Genomic DNA, 24,025 nt, shown 5'->3' on the forward strand with positions numbered 1-24,025 from the left:
GCGTCACACATCCTCGCGCTCGTTGGTGGGACCCTGGCGGAGTCCCCCCGGAGTTGGTGATAGATGCCTCCTCGTGCTCGTTAGAGGGGCACTGGCGGAGCCCTCCCTCATTCACGCTCGTCAACGACATGTCCACGTCCTTCCCCCACGCGCCTATGCACTCATGCGGCACCACTCTGTACATTTTTCGAACACTAAACATTTTTTCCTATATGAGATGGGGGAGGACGAACGGAAAACCAAGCGTAAAGTGAGAGATGAGTGGGGCAGCCAACATATGTTAGCCCCACCTAGCATTTCATCCTAGCACATATTTTAATAAGAAAAAAAGAAAAAAATTTAAGAAAGCTACCTCATACATACTTCCTCAAATCATGTTTAATCAATGCGGGGAGGCATACATGTCCGGCGTTAATTAAAACATGATTGGAGATAGCACGTCAGATTTTTTTGATTGCTCCGTCCTAGAGAAAATTTCTAGAACCGCCACTATGAAAGATAGTACGGAGTAGAGAAAAGAAAAGGCTCTCGAATACTTATCGTATCAATTCCAAATGTGGCAAATCTGATCAAGGGATGCACCAATCTTGGCGCAAAAATATACGGAGTACCATCTTCCCTTCCCCCACCGTTATCCGTTCAGGCGCTCACGGCCACTCCGCAGACCTGCTCCAATGGCGCTGCCCCGGACGGCGCCCGCCAACTCCTCCTGCTTCCACCCGCGAGCCCTCGCCAGCCCGGCCTCCTCTCTCAGGTCAGCTTCCGCCTTCGCCTCCCCATCTCCACCCGTACCCTCCTCTCATCCCCTAAACCCTAGCTAACCCGATCCCCATCCTCTCTCCCCTGCCTCCGTTTCCCATTTCGCAGCGTGGGCACCAAGGTCTTCGTCGGACTGAAGGCGCAGACCAGGCTCGGTGAGCACGAAATCAAACTGAACCGTTCGAATTTACTATACTATGAGTTTCTTTTTCTGGTGGTTCATTTTGGTTTGGGGGTTTGGAAATGCTGCCGCAGGCTCGTCGGAGTCGTCGTGCCCCAACGTCAACGCCCGGTTCTACACCGCCGTCAACCGGAGGGTCTCACTGGGGTACGTGCTCTCTCATCCTAATAACAATACGATTGTGTTGATGATTTGGAAGTTGGCGTGTCGTTATATGTGATGTAGTGCTACACATTCGTCAGGTGCTATCTTCAGTCTCCATTTTCGTTTCTAGTTAGCTAGTTGTGCTTGCCCAGGTAGTTCATGTAATTATCAGGCGGTCACGGTTTGTGTCGAAATACTTGTAGGATTTTTTTATCATGTGAAAGGATAGTTTTAAGTTTTGATTGCATCGAGTTGTTGTGTACATTGGCCACCTTTATGCTTATTTTCAATGGATGGAGGATATGGAGAAAATGTTATTCAGTTCGTAAAAACAATTGCTTTGCGTGTACACCAAGATGGGAGCTATCAGTCAAGTAACAAAGAATTGCTTAATTTGCCATCATTCTATCAAGGGACCACAGATTTTTCAAAGTTTGCTTTTTTTTTTTTTCGAAATGGAGGCTGAAATCCCCGGCCTCTGCATCAAAATGATGCACACAACCTTTTTTTTATATTATTCAACAGAGCCTTACAAAGGAAATACAAAGATCAACCCGAAGCCACCTCACTAGCGACAACTTTCACATCACCTACAAGCTTGATGAAGATCAATATTTGTGATAGCTAATTACTCAATATCATAAATATCTGTGGTTTTCTGTACACATTTGTTCCCTTAAATATCTAATCCTACCTGATTCACACTTACTAGGTTATCGAACAAGAGAGCTACCAGGGCACGTATTTCAATGATGCCTGTTGGTACACCACGGGTACCTTACAGAACGCCTGGTGAAGGAACCTGGCAATGGCTTGACATATGGAATGCTTTAGTAAGAGATCACAATACCTAATGCAATGCTTAATTCCATAACACCTGTGGAGTAATTTTCATCTTCTTTATGCAGTATCGTGAACGTATTATCTTCATTGGGGACACTATCGATGAAGAATTTAGTAACCAACTATTGGCAAGCATGCTGTATCTCGACAGTGTTGATGACTCAAAAAAGATTCTTCTATACATCAATGGTCCAGGAGGCGATGTAAGAACTTAACGACACTACCATTGTGTTATTGTCGGTTGTCCTTCTTTTATGTCACTTGTTTTGTAAATATTGGTTCATGTTCCTGTGTCCTGCAAGCTGTACTATCTTCTAAATAATTTGGAATCCAAGGTGATGTCCCCATAGTTTATCTTGAAAAGATAAAATTGTGATGAACTGGTTGGATCTAAGGGTAGGTAGTTCAGTAAGTACAGAATTTTCTGAACTTCTGTATCTTGTGCTGAGTTATATTTGATGTCCTACTCTCTTATGGGACAAAAGTAGCACGAAAACTTGTATGTCTATGAAATGAAAATACTCATTCTGGAAAAAGTGCATCTTATTGTAGTGTGATCATCTTGGAGGCAAAATCAAGTGATGATGATATATAACAATATTCCGTATGTAGTAGCTCTAATTGTTTGGAAAGCTCACTGGAAATTAAACTTCATTACAAAATGGCATGTGAATGCACCTTTATATTGATGGCGATGATGAGAACTGCTGTTAAATGCAGCAGGAAGACTTTATAATCTGTTGTTTCAGTGTACCATATAGCTTGTTAATATATGTTTATTTTGATGCTCCGGAATGGTTAACAAAGCTATTGAAGTGTCTCACCGAACACATACTCCTAGCTAACTCATGCCATTAATAATTTTTTCTAGGTGAGGCTTTCTAATTTTTTCTTTAACGATATTGCAGCTTACACCATGCATGGCATTATATGATACCATGCTAAGCCTAAAAAGTCCTATTGGTACTCATTGCCTGGGCTTTGCATTCAACTTGGCAGGATTCATTCTTGCAGCTGGTCAGAAGGTATGGGTAGTTAAGTACATACATACTCCTTTCTGCACTTTGTTTGTTTTTTGATGCCCACTATAATTTTTTTGTACTATTTTATACAATTTAGGGTTCACGTACTGGTATGCCTCTTTGCCGGGTTTCACTTCAATCACCTGCTGGAGCAGCTCGAGGCCAGGTCTGGGCTTAGCAGAAGCTTCCCAATCATTTTTGTGTTAAAAGTCTGTTAAGTGTGCAGTTATTATTGAAGTGGCTTACTGTACGCTTATATTTCCCTACAGGCTGATGATATAGAAAATGAAGCTAATGAACTTAATCGGATCAAAAACTATCTTTATGGCAAGTTAGCAGAGCACACAGGTCATTCTGTTGATCAGGTAAGCATTTTGTGTTGGATGTTCTAGTTATTTTGTCCGTCATCATCTGCTAGGCCGCTACTCTTGTTTAGCTTTCAGTTAAAAGCCTTTTGGTGTGTCCTGCTTACTTTCACTGTGCCTATGGCTTTGATTCTTTTTTTTTCACATATCGTATTAAATCCAAAAAAAGATGTACAGTACCATCTTTGTACTTCCCTATATGTGCAACTATGGTTGGTCTGTCTCTGCAGTTGCAATCCTAAGCATTCCTATGGTGTAAATTTTTAATTATTCTGGTGGCAGGTTCATGAGGACCTATCCAGGGTGAAGCGCTTCGATGCTGAAGGAGCCCTCGAGTACGGAATTATCGACCGTATCGTTAGGCCATCTCGGATCAAGAAAGAGGGCGGCTCGACCACTGGTCAAAAGAAGGATCTGCGAAACCTGGGGCTTGGTTAAAGATAGATGTTATCTTGTGTATCAGAGTTAGCGTTAGACTGCCACTAGTTTCCATGTTTGATCTTGCTTTGGAACCTTGATGCTTACTTTTACCAGTTCATGCGGAGGCATGATATTTAGTAGTTTGTTGTCGCCAGTTCCCCTAGACTTCAGGCACCAACATCAGGCAGAAGTGATCCGTGGCAGCATTTTTTTCCCTTACATAGCAAGAAAACGCTGCATACATTTTTTAAATCCTTTGGAGAATGTGGCTGGAGCAATCAGCAATATTCCCTCTGAATCTTTTCAGTAAGGTTTGCTGTGTCTAAAAGACCACTGGTGAAAAGAGGGAATCTGCGAAACCTGGGGATTGGCTAATAATAGATGTTAGCTAGCGCATCAGAAGTTACCGTTAGACTGCCACTGTTATCCACGTTTGATTCTGCTTTGAAATCTTGATGCTTCTACTATTCCGTTTATGTGGCGCTATGAGATTTTGTTCTTTGTTTCCTCTAGTGTCCCTATACTTTAAGACAGAAAACAACATTCAGAACTGCTATGGATGGTACTAGTTTTTTATGTCTTTGTACTTTCATGCATACCGAGTAACTCGCCGCGAACATTTTACAAACCCACTTCAGAATGTAGTTGGAGCAATCAGCAATGGTCTGTCAGAATCTTTTTTAGGATTGGGGTTTGCTGTTGTCTGCAATATGCCAACTGCGTGCCAACTGACAGCATCGCCAGATGCATATTGTCATATTGCTCGGCAAGTGAGCGTTGAGAAAGACCAAATTAAGGAAGGGGGAGAAACCCTTAGCTGCAACAATCTCGCAGCAATCATCATGTCAGGTGCCCACGTTTGGTCAATGCTTGACAACAGATTGAAGGTTTATCATTGGGGCAACAGGCAGCTTTCAACGGAGCAAACACTGATGGTGGTTGAGCGTTGGAGCAACGCGCAGGCGCACCGTGCATTATTGACGGTGGAATGATTGATTGATTGATGCTGGCTGGTTGGTAGGCCGAGCATGATTAGCTACTTACAAAACGCATGCTTGACATGCGTGGGATATCACGAAGAGCGCTGACAGAGTCCCCAACAGACATGCAACTTCGCCACCGGGACGGCGAGCTAGGAAGCTCTCAGGTGCAAGACGATGCCTTTGTAGGGAACAGCCATCTACTTCCCTTCTCCTTAGTCTTCAAGGTGTTTGATCTTTGCAGGTGTCTGGTTTAAGAGTCTAGTTGAAGTTCTGTGGTGCAGTGGAAGTGCCAGCTGGGTGGAAGGGTGAGGCATTACTTATGAATAATATGATATTGTAAATAGTAGTACATTCTCATAAACAAAACCCTTTTCCTAAACATCAACACATCAGCATGTGATGACGTAAAGAAATTTTTGACTGCGACAGTCATAGGACAGAGGTGAAGCAATCCTGGAGATACTGATGATGGAAATGCCACCTGATGATGCTGCACCTTTCCCACTTGCCTTTAGGAAGACGAAGTTGTGAAGAAGAAGCCCCTGATGCTTAGTCTTTTGGTTATAGTTCTTTGCTGGTTGCGTTCCAGCTTGTTGCCAGTTTCCCGTTTCTTTGGCTTAGTTCGGAAAATTGTCGTTTGATCCTGGTCTGTAAAAATATAACTCCTACTCTTTGAACGCTAGCATTAGGCGGCGCCCTCCCCTCCCCCCTCTCCCTTGATACTGATGTGTTTTCGTTATCATCGATAATGAAAATTCAATCCCCCTAGTGGATCGTTTGGAAAAAAAAACTTTCCTTCTCCTTAGTCTTCAAGGGTGAGTGTTGCGCCGATATGTTAAGTTCGAGCTGTTTGACCTTTGCAGGTGCCTGGTTTAAGAGTCTAGTTGAAGTCCTGTGGTGCAGTGGCGGTGCCAGCTGGGTGGAAGGGTGATATGGGTACATGTGGAACCACCCCACCCCATACGCATACCCATCTCCTTCGATCTTTCCGGTTATTCGTACTTATATCCGACAACAGATAAAGGTTTTTTCCATACCTGTTACCTGACAAGGTTAATGGATACCCGCGGGTAAAAAGACCTGGGTTACAACTATCAAATTGACCAGAAAATAGTCTTAAACAACAATAAGTTACTAGTATAATTTATAAATAATAGCTAATTGTAAGCATCAACACATACTTATGAATAATATGATATTGTAAATAGTAGTACATTCTCATAAACAAAACCCTTGCCCTAAACATCAACACATCAGGATGTGATGACGTAAAGAAATTTTTGACTGCGACAGTCATAGGACAGAGGTGAAGCAATCCTAACACGCGTATTCCGAAAAAAAAAATCAGAATTATGAGAAAAAAGAAGTTAGTTGCCCTTTTGTATAGTACTTATGGTACGGTGCATACATTCAGGTTCAGGTTCAGGTTGAGGCAGCTCCAGGGCCTGAAAGTTTAGATGGACGCCTGAAGGGTGTTTCTTGGAGCAGAAAGTTTGAGTTTGGAGCGCAGCTGAGCGCGCACCGACGCACTTGATGGGTGCAGCAGTGAATACATGCAACCGTGCAGTTGGTGCTTGCTGGCTGGCTGACTCGGGCGCGCGTGTACGCAAAGGCAGGCAGCGCATGGCCGGGGCACGGCGGCGAGGGATCGACCGGTCACTGACGCAGAGGGAGAGGGCAAGGGGATGGCGAGGCGGCGTGTGCGCAGAGATGGCCGGTGGATAGATACATCCGGGCAGGCACGCACGATCACACGCAGCTCGATCAGAGTATGGAGCCTCAAGCCCTCGAGGCTTGCTTGCTCTCTGGCCAGAGTTGAGCATCGGCGGTCGTCGACGGTGTGCAGGGAAGGGATATCGACTGCGAAGCGAAGCGACAACACTTGTGTGGAGACGCACGAACTCGGGTCGGCTCGGGTTTCTGTCTCTGTCTCTGTCTCTGGGTTAGTATTGCCATGCCCTGATACTGATCGCGCCCCGTCTGTTCAGGCACGCACGTCAAAGATTCGCTCGCTCCGCCGCCCGGCCTTAGCTAACGCAGACTTTCATACCTATGTACGTGCAGGGTCGTTGTCGGCAGCACGACGTTCTCGTCCCAGCGACTGATGTATGATACGATGATTCCCTATACAATTCCACACCCGGCCGCCGGTCAGACAGGCAGCAAACGCCAAGCAATCCAGAAAGCCACATCATTTTCCAACCACAAGCACAAGATGCCGCCATCATCTTCAATGACCCAAATCGGCTCGGTGGATGTCACGGGGGCGAGAGGGCCTCCAAGTGATTTTCCTTCCCGTCGAGGCGTCGGCGACACATAGGGACGGCGCGGTGTTACATTGTGATCCAAATTCATATTCTAAGGAAGGCTAACTACTGACGAGCGGAGCAAGGTCCGTCGCCGGTAGGCTTGGGCTGAAGTACGGATCGATGTCACTGCCTATATATACCTCTTATAAGCCGCCGACTAGGGTTTATCAGAATATAAGATAACCACCGGCATTTGTAAACACTCCCCGATATAGTGAAATTTTGCTGGCTGGCGTTTTTTCCCTTCTATGTTAGAAGGATTTTCCACGTTAAACCTTGTGTCTCCACTGCATTTTTTTTATCATTCTTCGTTATTTGCTTGTCGCGTTTATAACACGCGGGTTGGACGAGAGGGATTTCCAAAGGATTAGGGTTCCTTCCCCGTTGCCACGCAGGGCGACATGAGAGGGCCTCCGGGGCTATAATGAGTGAAGTTTCAGAATTTATGGATGAGAGGGAAAAAGGGGTTTGCTCGCAACAATTGACAAAACCTATGGGAGGTGCACATGACATAATCCTTCATAAGATGGCTATTTTTCACCATGTGTGCTACCCCTAAAACAAGTTAATTTTTTAGAGAAGTCCAATTTACCCCCTAAACTCGTCTCAAAGTTCAGATTACAAGCCTCAATTTTACTTTGGTTCAATCTTCAACCCTGAATTCTATAAACCGTTCGGAATTGGAACTTCGACCCTTTTTTGACAAGTATTGAACTGGTTTTTCTCACCGGTTAGCGGTTTTTCTTCCTTATACTGTGCCAACTCATCAACATACAACATACACGGTACAAAAAAATCAGCTTAATACAATGCAATGGGTGATTTTGAACCGATTTTAGAATTCAGGGTTGAAAGTTGAACCAAAGTAAAGTTGAGGGTTGTAAGATGAACTTTGAGACAAATTTAGAGGGGTAAATTCGATTTCTCTTTTAATTTGTTGGCACCACCGTGGACCCCGGTGTTCAGTTCTCTAGCGCCATCCCTCGCCATCCCTGCTCAGAACGATCGTAAAAACGCAAGGATCTACATATGCAGGCGGTGGTAATGGAACAAATAGTATTGTGCGACTAGATGATGCAATGTGTTAGAGGCAGAAGGGCAACATTTAGCCCTTAGGGCATCTTCAACGGGCCGACGCATTTTCAGACGTCTAAATTATCCACGCGCGTCCGTTTGCATCGGCCCGCGGACGCTGAAATGGTGATTGTCCGTTTACGTCAGGGGGCAACCCCAGCGGCCCGACACATTTCGTCCGGTGAGGCCGGAATGTGATGAAGAGATTTCTATTCCTCTAGATGTGAAGAGCAAGAGGAAGTGATTTCTATTCCTCTAGAATACCGCTTGATATTATATATTTCTTTGGTAGACACGATTGAGATATTCACATTTCTAGGTAGAATCGATATTTCGAAATTAGTGCAACATGTTCAAACAAATTAAACAGACAAACTACGGAAAAAATAAGTTCACACTTTTAAACTACCTACTTCTTCTTTGAAGTCCTCGCCTTGTCATCCTCACGGAGGCGCTTCCTGCTCGTCACCTCCTGCGAAGAGGTACGGGCGGTCGACGCGTTCGACGAGCTTGAGTCCCCCTCCGACGAGTGGTCATTGGGGTCTTTGTCGTCGTCGTCCGTGAACGGATGATGAGCCTCCGCCTGCGCCCTCGCTCGGGCCCTTGCCTCCTTCCTTGCCGCCGCCGCCTCCTCCGCCTCCAGCCGTGCCCACCTTGCATCTTCATCTTCTTTCTTCTCCTCTTCCTCGTCCTGGCCGTCGTGGCCAACGTCAGCCCCCTCCTCGATGACGGCCTTCCCCTCCCCATCCTGCCTATCGTCCGTGACAGCATCCCCCTCCTCCTCGCCATCCGTCGGCGGGGAGCTAGAGCTGTTCGACGTGGCAGCTCTATCCCACCAATGCCGCCATCCCGGTGGCTTCCCCTCGCTATCGATGTCCGATGGCAACGATAGGTTGCTCATGGCACGCCGGTTGGAGATGAAGATGAATGACATGCTGGTTGGAGATGAACAGCGCAAACGCACGGGTCTTATTGAGCGGGGATTAATGGCGGCGCGTATAACGAAGAGGGTTGCGGTTGCTCTTCCGCGACGGTTCGGCACTCCATTCCGGCGGTTCGCGCGTCGATCGACGCGGTTGCCACTTTGACGGTTGCCTCCCAGACAGTTGTCGTGCTTAATTCGTGCAGGCTCGAGTCAGGATCTCTTCCAGACGGGCCCGTGGGATAAGCGAGCGGACGCTCCGATCACGCAGCGTCCGCGGAGATGCAAACGTGCCGCATATTTGCGTCGCATTTGCATCTCCGCGGACGGCCCGGACATTATGGGTCGCCCCGCTGGAGCAATGTGCAAGCGCATTTTCGGTCCGCACGGATATAAACGGTTGCACAACATTCGTTTGCATCGTCCCGTTGGAGATGCCCTTAGGCCATGATACAATACAAGTTGCTTAGACGGGTACCTATGAGGGCAGACTATGCTCTTAGAAGCACGACAAAAAAGTGTACTAAATTGTGAATATACTTTTTGATAGAACATATCATTTACATGTTCTCAATAGAAGTAGCCAAAAGCGTAGCGCAATTCAAGTCGAAATTAAGTTGCCGAGAAAAATAGTTGGTGGACCATGTAAACTTCCATGTGGCATTTTGTTTTTCCAAAACTGTCATCGACCGTACAATTAAAGATTGAAAGGTCGGTAATGCGTTCCGGGGGTAAAATTCTGATGTTTATAGTCCTTATTATAATTTTAGTAATTACTTAAACCAATATTATATTCAAATTTACACGCTTGACTTAAGACATGTCATGGTATCAATTTGTGTTACGGAGAGATGAGAGTATATGGTCCAAACCAGTAAGATGAAAAATCTTGACAATCCAACACCACCCTTGGTTTTGGTTGTGTGGAATTGTGGAAAGAAATGCCACTCCTGTTTCTTGTTAAGAGAAAAATCCCGAATCCCGCACGGATGGCAGCAGTATAGTAGCGGGGCCGGCACCGGCACCGGCACCGGGCGCGGCGCGGGTGCTGTAAATTCCCGGCGTCCCACCGGTATCGCCGCCAGCCCTTCTCGTTGTCTCTAAGCGCGTAGCTACGCAACAGTGGCGATCGATCGATCTATCGAGACTACGGACCGCGGCATGAATGGCATCCCTATTTGGCCTGCATTTCCCTGTGCTCGATCGATCACTCGCTGATCAATCCACACAAGATTAATGACTAGCCTGTCGGTTTATGGTCAATGTATATGTAGGCCTAGCTTCTTTTGAACAATTAATGGCTGGTCAGCGGCGGCGATGGACGATGTCCGAACAAAACTACATATGGCTCGCGGCGATGCATGCATGCACGCTATGCAGCCGCAGCGAAGAGAGCAGGAGGCAGGCAGGGCATGGATGACTGGAGCCGGCGGCGGCGCAGACACGCACGTCGTCGATCTGATCTGATCTGATCGATCAGTCTCGGCCGGCATATATCTGATGTCTGATGACGACGTACGACGTCGACCCTGCCGCGCGCGCGCGAGCGACACGACCGATCAGCGCAATAGCGAGCTATAGAGCTAGCTCCGACCGGACAGCAGCCAGCAGGCCGGATATGTACGTGCGTGCGTGCGTGCGCAGCGATCGATGGAGCTTCGTCGTCGTCGGCTATGGCGCCCGCCCGAAAGTTGAAACTGTAGCCGAGCTCTGTCTGCACTCGGATGGCCGCACGTATATATCTCTCTCGGCAGCGGCTGCTGTGCATACGAGCTAGCGTGCATGCATGCATGGGTACGTGCGTACTAGGTAGGGGTCCGGGCCACCGATGGAATGCCTCACTTCATGCATCCATCCATGCTCCCCCGTCGATCAATCACTCGGCGCCGTGGGGTCAGGCCATGGACGGCCAGCTGGCCTACTCAATTCTTTCCACTAATCTCATTGAGAACTATTCCCTCGGTTTCATGATTCTTATAATTTTTAAATTCAATTTGAACTAAAACCACTATAAAAATTACTCTATTCTACAATTCTTTGCAGTGTTTGCAGTTTAATTTTGAACTAGAACCACAACAATAATTATGGAACTGAGAGATAGTATATCGGAATTGAGACTGGGAATTAGCTTAGAGCTCAGTAGATTTTCTAACCATTAGATTATACGTGGAGATTGGTGCGAATTTTGTTGTTTGTTTTCGTTGTTCCTAACCATTAGATTATACGTGGAGATTGGTGCGAATTTTGTTGTTTGTTTTCGTTGTTCCGCGTGCAAGAAAAAGAAAACGCAGTAGGCAAGATTCGATCCTACAAGCTCCAGCAAAACATCCTGACTACTCAAGCCACCAGAACGACTACCTTCTTTAGTTGATTGTTGACGAAAAGTTCTTTACAATATGTGAAGTCTCGTGTTTTTTTATTTTTTCATTTTTTCATTTTTTATTTTTTCATTTTGTGCATAGTATATGAATTTTTTTTTGCATTTGCAAGTAGAGTTGTAACTGATTTTTTTTTTGCAAGTAGAGTTGCAACTGAGATATTTTTTTCCAGTTGCAAATGTGATTTTTTTTTCCAATTGCAACTGAGAGTTTTCTAGTTTTAGCTAAAGATGTTCTCCACTTGCAACTATGGTTGCAACCGAGGTTTTTACCAGTTGCAAGTGTGGTTGCAACTGAGATTTTTTTAGTTGCAAGTGTAGTTGCAACTGGGATTTTCTCCAGTTGCAAGTGTAGTTGCAACTGAGACTTTCTGCAAAAACAGTTGCAATTGACATTTTTACCGGGTTGCAACTAATTTTGTGTCCACTTGCAGCGAGTAGTAACTCAATTTTTCATCGGTTAGAGCACGGTTATAAACTGAGTTTTTTTTAGTTGCAAGTTGTGTTGCAACGATAATTTTTCTACTTACAAGTGCGTTCGCGACTGAGATTATTCCAGTTACAAGTAGGGATGTAACTGAGTTTTTTCACAGTTGCAAATATGGTTGTGTTATCACCAGAATTTAGCCAGAGCAGGAGATGGGCCGTGATCGAAGATGGGCTTAGAGGACATGCATATGAAGTGTCTCTGAACCGGCCTTGTGCGTGAATTTGGGCTAGATTGCCCGTGTATCTGTATTTTATGGTAGATTATGTGTTATGTTTAGAAGTAAGAGATAGATTTTAGTCGTATACAGCTGGGTTTATTCCCAAGTTAGAAAGTCCACGGACTATAAATATGTATCTAGGGTTATTGAGAAGGAGGACGATCACGTTCACAACAAACCAATCTAGGCGCATCGCCACCCCTTGTTTCGAGGGTTTCTCCCGGGTAAGCAACATGCTGCCTAGATCGCATCTTGCGATCTAGGCAGTATCAGTTTATTCGTTGTTGGTGTTGCTCGTGCTGAAGCCTTTTTGATGGCGAGCAACACCCTTATCTTAGATGTTTTGGGGCTTACGTTGATGTTTTTACGATATGCTTGCTTAGCTACGCTGCCCCTCAATATCTAGCTGCCCTTACACCTATCTTAGGTGTAAGGGCAGCATCTTGCTTAATCTTTGTTTAGTAGATCCGGTCTGTTATAGTCGTTCCTTGTTCTACAAGGATTAGTTTGATATCTGCATGGTTAGGCCTTACAAACGGGTTGAACGATCCGGTAGTGCGTGAGGTGTGGTTTATTAAGCCCTAAAGGGATTGTTCCGGGGATCAACTTCATGTTGGTTTTTAGGCCTCGTTAGGGCTGGTTTTCTATTATCTTACGTATCTGCTAGGCTCAATTACGTGTAGGATGTTCCGGTTATGCGGTGAAAACCCTAGACTGTCGTAGATTGGTTTAGCTTGATATTGATAAAGCAGGATCCCCATGTCATCGTAAATCCAACATGAACCATGGGGCAATCGGCTCCTTGAGCCGATCCACAGAACAACTTAAGAGCCGATCGGGGCTCGTATTTAATGTTTACGTGTTTGCCATGCGAAAACTAGACGAAGCAATCCATCACCTTCCCGACCGGGTATAGGTCGGGTGGCACGCCCTCGCAACCGCCAGGACGTGCGCCAGAGGCATTGCGGGCCGTCGCCCGAGGGACCAGGATCCACCAGCAGTCCTGGGAACCTCCCGGCTCTACGGTGTTGCCCGTCGCTGCTCGCCGGTGGGTTTTGGTAGGCAACACATTCTGGCACGCCCGGTGGGACACTCTACAGCAACTACATCGACATCTGCAGCAACCATGTCTAAGTCTGCGGATGAGGTGGTGGGCGAACCCGGTCACATACGCCGATCTGCCCGAGGAGCACAAGAAGAAATATGATGAGATTAAAGCCATCTTGGAAGCCGATCTCATCGGCTCCTTCATGAAGACCCGTTCGCATGGCATCAGGTGGAAAGGGTTCTCCCCCGAAGGTGTTCTTGATGAAGTGGATCTGTCTACCCCTTCAGAGGAACGCACCAGAGCTCTGCGCCAGGAAATTAATTACATGGTGGCTCATTCTCTACACCTTCATTCTGAGAGCTTGGTGAACGCTTTCGAGCGCGTTGCGGTCCGTGTGGTGCAGGAAATCATGAAGCATCAGTACTCTCCGTCAGGACCTACCCTAGGGACACACCAGGGAGAGCTGCCGTTCCAGATCAGATCACCGCTGCCATTCGCGCTTGCAGCTCCAGAACTGCAGGGTTCGCCGGCGTACGTCGTCTACAAGGTGGGAGGCGATCCTGGCGATTGCCAATTCCTATATGAGCCGCCTAAAGAGATCCCACATGGATACGTGTGCACATACGTGCCAGACTGCAATACCTTGGCGCGCACGAACAAGAGTGCACCATCAGGGATTCTTGGAGCAGACGCCGATAAACAGGAATGGCTAGCTAAATATGCCACCGGAACGAGTCAGGAGAGCTCGGTCCCTGCAGCTCATACCATGGAACAGATCAGCACCATCTTGAGAGACCAGTTCGGCATCCCGCCGAAGAGGAAAACAATCGGCTATTCCAAGCCGTACCCCGACGAGTATGATTCGATCCCGCCGCCACCCAAATATCGGCTCCCCGAATTCTCAAAGTTCAATGGATCGAAGGGTCTAGCTCGATCGAGCACGTGAGCCGATATTTGGCACAGCTTGGGCATGATTTCAGCATCGGATCCGCTACGTGTGAGGTTTTTTGCGCTATCTCTCACGGGATCGGCTTTTGGGTGGTACACCTCTTTGCCACCAAACTCAGTTCGGACATGGAAGCAAATGGAAGAGCAGTTTCATGTCCAATACCACTCAGAAGATACCGAGGCTGGCATTGCCGATCTCACGCAGGTTCGGCAGAAGCGGGGAGAAACGGTGTCGGAATTCATTCAGCGTTTCAGGGCTGTCAGAAACCGATGTTATTCGGTTCGTTTAACTGAGAAAGAAGCAGTTGATCTGGCAGCATTGGGCCTCGCAACGCCGATCAAGGATCTGGCTTTCCAAGTAGAGTACGGTTCATTGGCGCAAATGGTCCAGAAACTAACATCGTATGAGCGGCGTCACCCTGAATTGTACCAGAACAAGTTCAAGCGTCCGGTAGGCCTGGTCGAGACAGAAGAAGGTGAAGATGCTGCAGAAGACCTGGAGGTAGCCGTGGCTGAATGGGCTCGGGGGGCAGCCCCCGTGCCCTGCAAATGGGTGAAACAACAAGGGCCTGCAAAAGGGTTTGACTTCGATGTGAGCAAGGCTGATCAGATATTTGATTTATTGCTGAAGGAAAAATAGCTGAAGTTACCCGAAGGCCATAAAATCCCTACGGCGCAAGAAATAAACGGGAGACCATACTGCAAGTGGCATCACTCGTCCACCCATACCACCAATGACTGCAAAGAGTTTCGTCGGCAGATCCAAACGGCGATAGAACAAGGCCGATTGATCTTTGGGCAGTTTACCATGAAAGTGGACACACATCCGTTCCCTGGCGTCAACATGGTGGAATTCAATCACCCCACGAGGCATCCGCCACGTTTTTCATTTGATGTTAACATGGTAGGGCCTATACACCACCATGGCAAGGATAAAGAAGACACCAGTCACTCCCGTGTCAAGGATAAGGAGGAGGCCAATCCACGCGACCGGCCCCGATATGATGATAGACGGTACCTCACCGAGGGACAAGTGAGGAGCGTGCGATATCAACGACCACTCTCTACGCATCTCCTCAACAAGTATGAGCGTCAGTATGACCATCGTCGGCGGTACGACAGAGAAGATGAAAGATATCGTCGGTCGGACGTGGACAATGGGAGGTATCGTCGGTATAATAGAGACGACGAAGGATCTGAGCGCCGCGCTAAGGGGAGCTCAAGGGAGCAGGAAGACATGGATAGACACTGGGACTGTCCTTTCTTCAAGCATTGATGGGACGCAGGAATGAGCCGATTGCCTACAATCGACAATTGCCCGCAGTGTAGACGGCGGAAGAAGGACTCGAGGAGAAGTTTCGGTTTTCAAGCGTCTAGGGCCTCTCCCACCACGGAACAAACGAGCTGAGTCATCTCGGGATGAAGACTTTGAGGAGTCGAAGATGAAGAAGAGGATAGATACCACCGGCCAAGGTGGTGTCCTGATGGGCTCAGCCACTCCCAGAAGCGTAGAGTTCAGCGGCTGCGTAGCTTGGAGCAAGCCGAGGCGCAATACCTGCACACGTTGAGGAAAGCTCGTGTAACATCCCAAAAATTCAGAACAAAACAAATGAATTTCCCTAGTTCCAAATTTTGGAACCAACAAAAACTTTTAATAAATGAAGTATGATACATAGTGATCTTGTTTAATTCTTGTGCTATTACCATGATTGATTGTTATAGTAGTTTTGAAATAACCTTAAACCCTAAAACTCACCCCTCTTTTCACCATCATAGCTAAAATTAAATAAAAGGAAATTAAATAAGAAAAAGGTATATGTGCCTATGGTTATGTTTACAAATCTTTACTCTAGACCTTTCTACTTTGCATAGAGGTTTGGAAAACCTTCATACACCTTACCAAAGGCTTATCAAACCAAATCCAAGTGTTTTCCAAAGAAATTAAAAAGAAACTAAAAATGCCATAGAGGCATATGAGAGCAAAAGTGCAAATTTGTGAATTTGAGAAGATTGACCCTAGGACTTGTTGTGAATGGTTGGATCACTTCCATATACCATTCCAACACTCAACAACACCATTTGGGTCAAGCCAAGTCAAATTAAAATTCAAATGCAACATATGCATAGAGGCATATGTGACACATAGCCATTTCACCAAATTTTGCCCTATGACTTTAAACCTTGACCAAATGATGTGAAACCTTTTCTAAACCTAATCTAATGCTAAATTGACCCTAACCCATGTCCAAGTAAAGCAAGATGAACCCTTTTCAAAAATAATAAAAATTGACACATCACCTCTTATGTGTTATGGCCATTTTTGCAACTCTTTGACCAAGACCTTTTGAATTGGGTTCAATGATCTTAAAATGTTTCTAAACTAATAAGAACCACATTAGAGTCAACAAAAGTCAAATTCATTGGAGAGAATTCAAATGGTGAGATAATTCCAATTTTTACTCACATACACTAAGGGCAATTTTACAAATCTTCATATGAGGCCACCATTGCTTGCCCTATGGATTCTAAAACTCTTATACAACTCAAACTAACACAATTGCATCAATGAAACCAAAATCAAATGGAGAGAAATGAGAATGTGAGAAAATATCATTTTTTTCACTCACACACACTTAGCCCTTTTTGCAAAACCTCAACCAAGGCCACTTTGGCTTGTGCCATTGATTGTAAAACTCTTAGATATCAAAAACAAACACAATTGACACAAAGAAACCAGAATCAAACCAAAGGAAAAATCAAATCTCAATGACATGTGATAATGGTCATATGGACCAAAAATATTTTCTTCACCACTTTACCCCCCTGTATTTCTCAATCCTAAACTAAAATTAGTCAAACAAAGCCAGGTCATCCAAGACCATGTCAAGGTCTACAACTTTCATGTTGACCTCCTCTCCCTGGACTCTCCCTCGTCGTTTCTTCATGTCTGCGAGCATCTCTGAGGGATAAGGACTCAGCCTGTACCGTTCACTCGATCGCCAACGCACGGCATGAGCTGGAACGCGCGTGCCAAAATGTTGCCAAGACACGCCCGTGCACGCGGTGAGCGCGCACTGGCCGCGCCAGTACGTCACGCACTCGAGCGACGCCGTCCCCCTCCTGCATCCCTACCACCGCGTTGAGTAGCTACTCCATGCCCTCTACCACCTAGGCACACTCAAACACCTGCGGCTGCCTAGTCACCGTCGTCCTCGCCGGATTTATACCGCGCACGCCGTGGCAGAACTCGCATGCGCCCGAGCCACTCCATCACGCCCTGGACGCGCTAGCGGTACCTAGAGCATCGCCGTGATGTCGCCTACCCGTAGCCGTCCTTACCTTGCCCTTTGGCACGCCGAAACGCCGCGCCATGCTCGACCCCTTCGGCACCCGCAGCACCTCACCTCCGCTATAAATAGAGGCGCCCCGAGCACGAATCCTTCACAGCACCACCCTCTCCTCCCATCGCTGCTTCCACTCGACCAAGCCACTCACTCAATTGACGCCGGAGCCGCCCCAATTTGACGATCGGAGTCGCCGGAGCCCGCAGATCATCGCCACCGATTGACGCCTCCCCACGCCTCGCCACTGCTACCAGGAGCTCCAGCATCGTCGACAACCTCGCCTCGACACCAGCAGAACCCCGCGGGAACGCCGGTAAGGCCGCCGACCCCCTAGGCTCGCCGCCAGTGAGCCCGTCGCTCGTCGGAGACGACGACGATCCCTGGCCGCTGGATCTCTTTCTAATCCGACGGCCTAAATCGATCATACCGTTTCGCTGTGTAATAAGCCGCTGACGGGTGGCCCCCACCTCGTCAGGGCAGCCCACACGCACCCGTTGCTAGATGGGCCGCGCAGTGCTCGTTTAATTCGTTTCGGCCCAGTAACGTTCCCGCCAAGCCCAACAATTCAAAAATCGAATTTCTGTTTAATTCCAAATTCAATACTTGGTGCACACTTTAAAATTGAATAGTTTAAAATCTACTACACCAAATTCAGCAAACTTTATATATTCAGAAAGCTTATGAAATTATCTAGCTCACCTCACTGGATTCAACCCCATATGTTGTGTAGTTTTTGAATAGCAAAAATAACAAAACAGATACTTTTCTGTATTCAAATAAATCTTAAAAATCAACCATTGTGAATTTTGAAGTGAATCCAATTGCAATAATTCACATTTAACAAACCCTAATTTACTATGTAAAAATATGATCTGGGTTCTGTACATGATCATGGGCTAGAAGCAAAATATGGGCTATGTAGTCAATACTAGCCCATTTAAACTATTTCAAATTTTAGGAATTTAAATCTAGGAGGTGTAGCACCTCATTTAAATCATTCTCACAAGTAATATGAAGTAATGTGATGACCCTTGTTGCTTGGTCTCATATGGGCTCACTTAAGAATATTAATATTTGCCATAGTAGCATTTAAATTGTTCCAACTAATTATTAAATCATATGAGAGGTATCCCTCTCATTTAAACCTTTGTCTCAATTAATTCTACATGAGGTAGAGACCATGGTCTATTAACTCTTATATGGAATTATTTGAGGATATTAAATCATTACTATGTTGGTATTAAATTGCATGAGGTGTATTTCCTCATTTAAATCATGTTTCTCAAATAATAAGTGAGAAGTGTTGACCTTAGTCAACATGTGCTCATACCCTAGTATTTGAGGAAATTAAATCTTAACAATATTTAATGAGAGGAGATTAGTTCTCCAAATAAATAAATAGAAACATTAATTAATGCTGTAATGAGAGGAAACTATTTCCTCCAAAGCATTAAAGAGTTATACTAATAAATAATTATAATGAGAAGAAATTATTGTTTTCTTTAAAATAAAACAAAGTAAATCACCATGCTAATAAGATGTGATGCTAGCATAGGCTTGTGTGAATCTTTGGTGTGTTTAGTCTAGCATGCAAGTTTTGTGTGATGATTGTATCCTCGTATTCGTTCATAGACGCTAGTACCGAAGGCTACGAAGGGGACGACGAGAACATCTACGGAGAAGAAGGAGGAACATTTTGATCCATACACCAACCAAGGCAAGCTAATATTCTTGCAAGATACCCTAAGGCAAAGCTCTACAAGAGCAAGGCCTCATCCCCATTTAATTTATGCTTAATGATCCTATCCCAAGTTTTTGCCTTACAAGTTTTTACTTTACAAGCTTTTCTAAAGTTTGTTTATCAAAGTTTACTCTTTGATTCATGATTCACTTGGTTTAGATATGGAGTAGAGCAAGAGCATCAAAGTTAGCCTAGAGCAAGAAAAGCTAGTTAGCACCCCTCATGACTAGTTGCTATTGCTAAATAAATAAAATTGATTACTCTAGATGGGATCATATGAAATGAAATGACTTTGAAAACCTTGGAATGATGATTCATTCCATTGAAAGATTTTGAAGGTGAATATGACTGGTGAATGACTTGGTGAATTGTACGAAAACTGATGGTTGGGTTCGGATGCGATACCATTCCAATTTACAAGTACCCCCACAATACCTGATTATGGGTAGGGCTTAACTGGAAGTTTATGTGTCTTAGTATGGGTTCCCTCTAAACAAGCGTCATCGGGGTTATGCCCAAAGCTGCCTCCACAACACAACAGAAACGACGTTAAAGAAGAGGTGAATGTCCGGCCCAAGCCTCGTGCGGTTCCCGGGTTGATCTGCGGTTTCCACCGGAGGCCAAGCTCATGGGGAGAGGTGCTCATACTAGCATATATAAGTGAAAGGTTATGGTTGATGATCCGCATACTGAGTTACGATTATTCAGGGTTACCCCTGACGGATGTAATCAAAAGTTGTGGCACAAGGGTACAACCTCTGCAGAGTGTAAACCTATTCGAATAGCCGCGTCCACGGTTAAGGACGGTTGGAAAGGCCATACTCGTTCCGTCATCAGACCATTTTCAAAAATGTGACCTATGACTTGTGTTTTAAATTTTGAAAGGTGAAGGGTGGATTTGAATTAAAATCGCAACCAAGTGGTGGGAATGACACTAATGTTCCCACTTGAGTTAGTCTAGTGATTCAAGCATCTTTACTAAATGTTTATGAAATAAACTTGGCTTTATGCAAATAAACCTAGAGCTTAGTATCCCCTTACTAGAATTGATAGTTCTTACACTAGTATTAGTTTGCGAGTACTTTAAAGTACTCATGGCTTTGTCCCTGGCTATTCAAATGGCCAGACTTTGAAGGAGAACAACAGTACGAGGAAGATGGACAACAGGACGTCTACGACAACTAGGACCGCTCCTGACGTCAAGCGTTGGCCTGTGGATTAGATAGCTACTACTACTTCGCTTCCGCTATTTGTGATGTCCGTTGATCGATAGATCAACTACTATTGTAATATTGGATCATGTGATCTACCTTTGTAAGACGATTATGGGTTGTAATAAATGATGACTCTATGATATTCAACTATTATGTCTCGCAACAACAATATTCCTGGGATTGCGATGTATGGCATAATAGGCATCTGGACTTTAAAAATCCGGGTGTTGACAAGTTGGTATCGAGCCATTGTTTGACCTTAGGAGACCCTAGTTAGAATGGACGTTCGAAAAACCTAAGTTCAAAAACAAATGAAGTGAATATTTTTGGAAAAACTTAGTCACTTTCGTATCTTTGAGATCTTGTTAAAAATAAGAAGTCATGCTCTTCTTTATAAACCTACATAAAATTTTGACACACTTGTTCACTCTCTAAACTTACTCATCTAATTCCCTTTCAGATGGAGCCAACCAACGTCAAGTTTTACCAGCTTGGGAATGGCGGAGACTTGAGCTTCGAGAGGGACCTTGATGCCCTGTCGAACTTTCTTGGACGCCCCCACCTCGAGTTCCACGGAGTTGAGGTCAACGACCAGCACGGTGGGGAGCTTCAGTGGGTGATCACCGCTGATCCGAGAGGCAAGATGGAGCCTCCTACTTCGAGAGGATCCTCTTCTCTTTCGGGGAAGGCAACCCGGCTGGACGGACCGACACGTGCTCTTCGAGGAAGCATTTGCCCGTCTATGCGGGCAGAATGAGGCCGCCATCCGGGGAGAGCGCTTGCGCATCTCGCAAGGCGTGACTCCGATGGAGAACCCATGGACCTGCCGCTCCACCCCGAGCTGAGGCACCATGTGGATCACCCGGACTTCATGCTTGTTCCACACCCAGAAGGAGCTGGACAACTCGCGTGCCTACGCCAACCAGACCCACATGGCATTGACTCATCATGCCGATGCTATCAAGCTGCTCGCCAAGGACCGCAAGTCACTCCGTCTGCAGCGTGCCAAGAATGACGTTATCATCGAGCGCCTTCGCGCCCGGATAGTATCCTTGGAGGCCACTGTCAAGGCTCAAGAAGATCAGCTGAATGGGATGGATGAAGACGGTGAAGACATTCAGGGAGGAGAAGCCTTCCTGAGTGATGAAGAGGACTTCGAGGAGGATGAATTCACTGAAGAGGAGGACTATGAGTTTCTGGAAGCCGGAGAGGATGGAATCATCCCGATCGATGTGGATGATGAAGATGAGTAGTTGCACTAGTTCACATGTGTAGGTGTGGGTATGTATCAGGATCCCCTTGTATCGTAGAGCGGTGAATGGTTCTTAAAACCAACGGTGTGTTAGCTTTGTAATATTTGATGTTTGGTATGAATGAAAAAGTGTTGTTGGTTGTACCCCTCAACACTACTCAAGTTTTGAAACTTTTCAAGTTTATCTCAAACAAACCATAGAAATTCCCCGCTTATCTTATGATCCACCTTATTATTCAGATGGCCCCTCCTACCCGCAACAACCCCGTGCCCAAGCCAACCGAGATGCACCTTGAGCACGCCAAGATGAATGACACCATCAACATCCTTGCCATGGAGCGCAAGGCACTTCGTCATCAACACGCCAAGAAGGACTACCTCATTGCTCGCCTCCGCGTCAGAATAGCATCACTGGAGCAGCTCATCTCAATACCCAACCATGCCCCCAGAGGCAAGTCCACTGTGACTTGCTATGAATGTGGTGTTACGGGTCATTACTCTAGGAAGTGCGCGATAAAAGCCGCCAACAATGCCCCAAGGACTGGAAGCAATGCTGTACCCATTACCCAAAAGGACAAGTCAACGGTAACCTGCTATGAATGTGGAATTGTGGGTCATTACTCCTATGAATGCCCCAAGAAGCTTGCTAAGACTGCCTTCAATACCGCTGCAACTGCCCAGCAGCAGCGCTATGCCACAACTGGAAGGAAGTTTGCCCCAAACTACCCACACAACCGCAACGGTCGTTACAACCGCTTGAATGCCACCGAAGCTCAGGAAGCACCACAGACCATGCCAAGTATGTCTTCCTGTTAATAACATGCTCAATCTCTCTTAGGAACCCAACTTTTCTTAAAATCTCGGGACGAGATTTGTTTAAGGGGGAAGGGTTTGTAACATCCCAAAAATTCAGAACAAAACAAATGAATTTCCCTAGTTCCAAATTTTGGAACCAACAAAAACTTTTAATAAATGAAGTATGATACATAGTGATCTTGTTTAATTCTTGTGCTATTACCATGATTGATTGTTATAGTAGTTTTGAAATAACCTTAAACCCTAAAACTCACCCCTCTTTTCACCATCATAGCTAAAATTAAATAAAAGGAAATTAAATAAGAAAAAGGTATATGTGCCTATGGTTATGTTTACAAATCTTTACTCTAGACCTTTCTACTTTGCATAGAGGTTTGGAAAACCTTCATACACCTTACCAAAGGCTTATCAAACCAAATCCAAGTGTTTTCCAAAGAAATTAAAAAGAAACTAAAAATGCCATAGAGGCATATGAGAGCAAAAGTGCAAATTTGTGAATTTGAGAAGATTGACCCTAGGACTTGTTGTGAATGGTTGGATCACTTCCATATACCATTCCAACACTCAACAACACCATTTGGGTCAAGCCAAGTCAAATTAAAATTCAAATGCAACATATGCATAGAGGCATATGTGACACATAGCCATTTCACCAAATTTTGCCCTATGACTTTAAACCTTGACCAAATGATGTGAAACCTTTTCTAAACCTAATCTAATGCTAAATTGACCCTAACCCATGTCCAAGTAAAGCAAGATGAACCCTTTTCAAAAATAATAAAAATTGACACATCACCTCTTATGTGTTATGGCCATTTTTGCAACTCTTTGACCAAGACCTTTTGAATTGGGTTCAATGATCTTAAAATGTTTCTAAACTAATAAGAACCACATTAGAGTCAACAAAAGTCAAATTCATTGGAGAGAATTCAAATGGTGAGATAATTCCAATTTTTACTCACATACACTAAGGGCAATTTTACAAATCTTCATATGAGGCCACCATTGCTTGCCTTATGGATTCTAAAACTCTTATACAACTCAAACTAACACAATTGCATCAATGAAACCAAAATCAAATGGAGAGAAATGAGAATGTGAGAAAATATCATTTTTTTCACTCACACACACTTAGCCCTTTTTGCAAAACCTCAACCAAGGCCACTTTGGCTTGTGCCATTGATTGTAAAACTCTTAGATATCAAAAACAAACACAATTGACACAAAGAAACCAGAATCAAACCAAAGGAAAAATCAAATCTCAATGACATGTGATAATGGTCATATGGACCAAAAATATTTTCTTCACCACTTTACCCCCCTGTATTTCTCAATTCCTAAACTAAAATTAGTCAAACAAAGGCAGGTCATCCAAGACCATGTCAAGGTCTACAACTTTCATGTTGACCATCATGGTTAAAGTTGACCAGGTTGACCAGTAGAAATTGAACAAGAGAAGACTTTAAATTAATGGGAAGATCCCCTCAAATTTGAAATTTTGCAAATCAAATCCAAACTGAGTGCCACCACCACCAATACCTCACATTAATTATATC

The 24,025-nt window shown here is 45.2% G+C and overlaps 1 protein-coding gene across 1 annotated transcript; it reads left to right on the forward strand.

Moving 5' to 3' along the window:
* The first annotated feature begins 641 nt into the window (after positions 1-641).
* Positions 642-3,824, forward strand: LOC124668822 (ATP-dependent Clp protease proteolytic subunit-related protein 2, chloroplastic). Its single transcript, XM_047205799.1, has 9 exons — positions 642-754; positions 868-914; positions 1,015-1,087; positions 1,797-1,917; positions 1,993-2,130; positions 2,836-2,952; positions 3,047-3,115; positions 3,219-3,314; positions 3,597-3,824. Exons 1-9 carry the CDS (start codon positions 675-677, stop codon positions 3,750-3,752), a joined length of 897 nt encoding a protein of 298 aa, XP_047061755.1. The 5' UTR covers positions 642-674; the 3' UTR covers positions 3,753-3,824.
* The last annotated feature ends 20,201 nt before the right edge of the window (positions 3,825-24,025 follow it).

This window comes from Lolium rigidum, chromosome 1 (genome assembly GCF_022539505.1).
Source record: "Lolium rigidum isolate FL_2022 chromosome 1, APGP_CSIRO_Lrig_0.1, whole genome shotgun sequence".
Lineage (NCBI taxonomy): Eukaryota > Viridiplantae > Streptophyta > Magnoliopsida > Poales > Poaceae > Lolium > Lolium rigidum.